At 38.0% G+C, this 4,480-nt stretch overlaps 1 protein-coding gene across 2 annotated transcripts; it reads right to left on the minus strand.

Moving 5' to 3' along the window:
* Nucleotides 1-3,882, minus strand: dck (deoxycytidine kinase). Of its 2 annotated transcripts, none has more exons than XM_079551284.1 (7): nucleotides 3,627-3,882; nucleotides 3,237-3,352; nucleotides 861-1,054; nucleotides 639-786; nucleotides 446-561; nucleotides 259-358; nucleotides 1-158 (listed from the first exon to the last, which is right to left on the minus strand). In XM_079551284.1, the coding sequence occupies exons 1-7, from the start codon at nucleotides 3,715-3,717 to the stop codon at nucleotides 132-134; spliced, it is 792 nt and encodes a 263-aa protein (XP_079407410.1). In that variant the 5' UTR covers nucleotides 3,718-3,882; the 3' UTR covers nucleotides 1-131. The 2 variants fall into 2 exon arrangements, with proteins under 2 accessions (XP_079407410.1, XP_079407409.1); XM_079551283.1 differs by having other exon boundaries at nucleotides 2-158; nucleotides 259-361.
* Nucleotides 3,883-4,480: the final 598 nt, after the last annotated feature.

Here is a 4,480-nt window from a genome sequence, read left to right on the forward strand (position 1 = left end):
TTAGTAAAATTCATTCAGAAAAAGTACATATTAAAAAGCCCATGTGGCCTTTTTATCACGAATATGATAAAATATGATAATGGTGGTCATATACGCGCTACATTGCCAGCCAAATCAGTAGCTGTAAAGTTTTACAGTGTGCTCAAGAACTCCTTCATCTGAAATGACAATCACATTATTACACACAGTAAGGGTCACCAAAGTTATCATTGAGAAAATAGCACAGTCTGTGTTTACGGTACAATTTGTGCTACTTACCTTCTCAATCATGTCAGCGCTTTTGTTTGTATTACCCTTGAAGTCTTCATTGACATCAATTGTTAAAACTGGCACATTGTTTAGATACTCAAACTCCATGCTACTGACATGACAACAGATAAAACATCATGTAAAAATGGCAAGTTTCATCAGAGCAAAGGGAAACTTTAAAACCACCACCATTTACCTCATTGTCTTGTGCTGTAGCCAGCTCTCATGTTTAAAATGGAGCTTCTCCAAATACTCCAGAGGGATTTGTTGTTCCTCCTCTCTGCCCCTCAAATGTAGCCGTTGTAAGCATTTCTGTGAAGTAAAATGGTCATTTTATATTATTTTAATCTGATTACGGTAACACGGAGGTCTTGTTGTTCTTGTAATACATCAGGTGTTGCTCTGAGGTAGACTATTCCATCCAGTTCGATGTGTTTGCCGAACTGAGAATGCAGCCAGCTATGCCAGTCCTGGTAGACGGACCATTCGGTGTCGTTCATACACTCGCTCTCATATAGGTTGGATGCAAAGATGTACCTGAGGCAGAATAATTCATTAGCAGAGACAGAAAACAAATCCTGCGTCCGATATGTTTTTGTGATTCATTTTACCTGTCGCTGTAGATTGACCGCTCAAAAAACTGCACCGGGTTCTCCGCTTCTTTAAGCTTCCCATTGGCCGACCGCATCTGGGCTCGCACTCGGCTAATGCAGGCGTAGCTCTGGAAAGTGTAGGCCCACCTCTCCGGCTTCTCATACATCAGCTGCAACACGTTTCCTCCACTTCTCTGTGAAGTGCTCAGCTCCTAAGGACATAATTATTACTTTACCGTCATTGCTTTACTGGAATTGTGCTTTAACTTAAGCGTGTGCAAAAAGGACCACCTACTCAAACAGGAGAACAGACACTGACATAATACTGAGACTACGGGGCATTTTGAATTTGTTTACAAAACATCACAGAACCATAACCAGGTTTCAGAGATGCGAGCCATAAATGACAGATTATGTGTAATATAGGGGGCGAGATTTGAACTGAAAGTCATTTGTGTAGCAAATCACACGAGGCTGACATTAATTTGATATAAACAGTGCTCTGCAAAGAACCAAATAGAGTATCTGCATCATGGGGTGTAATTATGTATATACACAGCCCGATGGAAAAAAAAAAGTGTCCACCTGGATTTAAATAACTATACTGATCTGGGGCAGTTGGTCAGGTCTAGGTTCAGAAACACAAAGAATGAGATCAGCCGACTTCCTGAATTACCATCAATAGATTTCTTCTTCCCTGACATGCGCAGTGTTAACAGAGTCTTGGTTTTGAAACATGAATTACAAATCTGTAATCACTACATTTCTCTCCAAATTCAGATACTTTTACCATTGACCTGCCCTAGAATGATGCCGTTAAGCCGAATGGAAGCGGTAAATAACTCAGAATGTAAATAGCCTACTGAGCATTAATTCTCCCGACATATGACTCATTTCTAATGGCACACAGGGTAACATTTATGTAAAGTTTGTACCATACACAATGTGCTTCGGGGAAAACACTTACACAGCAGAAGAAAAGCTTTACCACATTGTCATATAAGGAAATCATATGACAATGTGGTAAAGCCACTGTTTTTGCATCAGGGGTTATTGTGTAAAAACAGCATAACCAAAACATAAAATAAAACCAGATACATATATTCCAGAATACTGTATAATTTTCTGCCTCTCTAAAAAATAGTCTGGTACATGTTTTAGAGAAATTGACTCTCAAATAGAGAGTCTGGGAGCTGACTTTACCCGAGGTGCAGGGTATGTTGAACACCATGTGTCCCATCAGATTTGGAGCAGAAAGAAAAATTATATCATGTATTAAATCTGTTGACTCTACCCTGAACCCTTGACCCTGATCGTCTTACCGCATTTTACATGTGGGAAAAAAAAAGAAATATTGTTTCCTTCCAAAATTATGTCTGTGCTTTATACCTTGCAAAATGACCATTATGATCATCTTACATACATACATAAATACATATACATATATATATATATCATATATGCATTATTGAAAATGCTCAACATGCCTGGACAATTTATTATTATTTTTCTGACAAATTGAATTATGCAACAATTGTATCTATAATCAGTGGCAAGTTACTTAAAAATTGTAATATAGTGTATATTAGTGATTACACTAGTGATTACACTAGTGATTGCTTTAAAAATGTAGTTAGTTTGTATTACATAATACTGTTTCAAAAATGTAGCCGAGTTACACTACTTTGAGTTACTTTTACTTTTGGCAAAATGTAAACTGAAAATAGTAAAAATGCCACCGAGCAAAAGTGCAGGAGGAGATTTCTTTCCCTCATTCTCTGGTGTTTGTAAACGCAGATCTAATTCACCAGTGTCCGACTTGATTTGACATGTTACATGTTATTTGAGGGAGTTTGGCATTTTTTCATTCATACATTTAATGCACTTGTAACCTGAGTTACTTGAATTGTCATGACTATTATATTCCCGTGTTTTGTCTCAGTAATATGTGATATTAGTTACTGAAAAAAGTTATTTCTTTTTGTAACTCGTTACTTTTGTATTACATTACCCCCAACACTGTATATAATATTAAACAAAAATGTAAATGTCCTAAATTTAATGGGTTATTTAATTAACCCAACCTCTAGTCTAAAGGGTTGTTTAATTTCTATGACAGTAACATACACGTGCGTATTTCCACTCATACTAAAGGGAGCGTTTTCCCTCCTATGGTATGTTCATTTTATCTAGCCTGGTACCATCTGTTGCTCTGGGGCAGGATTGGTGTCACAAGTGCGAATATATTTTCAGAAGGCAGCTGCATACCAAATACAGAAGAGCATCCAACAATCTGATCTCTCTGTGAACGTCAATGATCAGAGAGAATGTCTTTATCGAGTCCTAAACCATTAAGAAGACTGCCACTGACTGAACATATATTTGTAGGCCTACCTCAAAGTCACTGCCATGAGTTTGAACATTGCACCACCTGGCGATGGGCTCTGGCACCACCTCCCAGTCTGAGCTTTCTTCTTCCAAAAGGCGCACAAATGTAGACTTGCCCGCCGCTGTGCAAAGAGGTTTAAGCCATTCATTCCATTTCACATTAATACCGGTGTAGATCTAAACATCACGTGACTTGACCAAAACAAAGGCAGACACTGATAAACAAGCACAATTAAGACCATATTATTGCACCGATATCAAGATGGCCTATCTATCTGCCATGCAATTACGCGCCGACCGCACGCGATTATCATGATAAACTAGGAAGTACAAAGACTCCAAATACAATGCAACATAATAATAGCCTGTTAGGAAACTCATGATAAACAATCTTACCAATATTTCCTTCAATTGAAATGCGCTTTATTCTTTTTTCCATTGAATCGTCCGAATCCCCAGAACGTGATCTCTTCGGCGTGAGAGACATTTTAAAAGCAAATGTTTGTTTTCTGAGGAAAGAAGAGGAGAGACTGCCGCGCGAGCGCTTCGTTTAAAGTTTGGCGGTAACTACAGCGGAAACGCGTTAGTGACGTAACTCTCCGCCTACTATGACGTTCGTCTGAAGCTTCTCATGAGTGAGAGGAACAGATATCCATTTCATTAAAGATAGTGTGCTTGTAAACCCAATAGATTCTGGAGGACTTAATTTTTTAGATTTCACCACTTTAAATCATACATTTAAAATTAAATGGATTAGGAAGTTTCTAATGGATCCTATTTCAGTGTGGAATTTTATCCCTAATTATATATTCTCAAAAGTCGGTGGCCTCTCGTTAGTACTAATGTCAAACTTTAAGATTGATAAACTGCCCGTAAAACTAGCCAATTATCACAAACAGATGCTCCTAGCTTGGTCTCTTATTTATAAACACTCTTTCTCTCCCCACACATTTCAAATTTGGAACAATGCTTGCATTCTATATAAAAACAAATCGATTTTTTTTTTCAAACTGGTATAATAATAATTTAATTTTTGTCAAGCAACTTTTCAATCCTGAGGGGTTCCTGATGTCATACTCTGAATTTTTGTCATCCTTTCAGATTCCGGTAACTCCCAAGGAGTTTGCTATTGTTATGGACGCTATTCGTCAAGGTGTGCTCATGTTATTTCGGGGTGGGGTTCATTCACTTACCGAGAGGCCAATTGCTTCTTCTTTGTCAATCTTTGAGACTGTTGTGGGCAAAATCTG

Source organism: Gobius niger, assembly GCF_951799975.1.
Source record: "Gobius niger genome assembly, chromosome: 2".
Taxonomy (NCBI): domain Eukaryota; kingdom Metazoa; phylum Chordata; class Actinopteri; order Gobiiformes; family Gobiidae; genus Gobius; species Gobius niger.

Bases quoted from the DNA above. Each gene is read 5' to 3' on its own strand.
- dck (XM_079551283.1), bottom strand. From the start codon at position 3,717: ATGTCTCTCACGCCGAAGAGATCACGTTCTGGGGATTCGGACGATTCA. The intron at 787-860 runs GTAAAATGAATC...ATTCTGCCTCAG, and splicing joins CGGTCAATCTACAGCGACAG to GTACATCTTTGCATCCAACC. The intron at 562-638 runs GTATTACAAGAA...TTTACTTCACAG, and splicing joins ACCTCAGAGCAACACCTGAT to AAATGCTTACAACGGCTACA.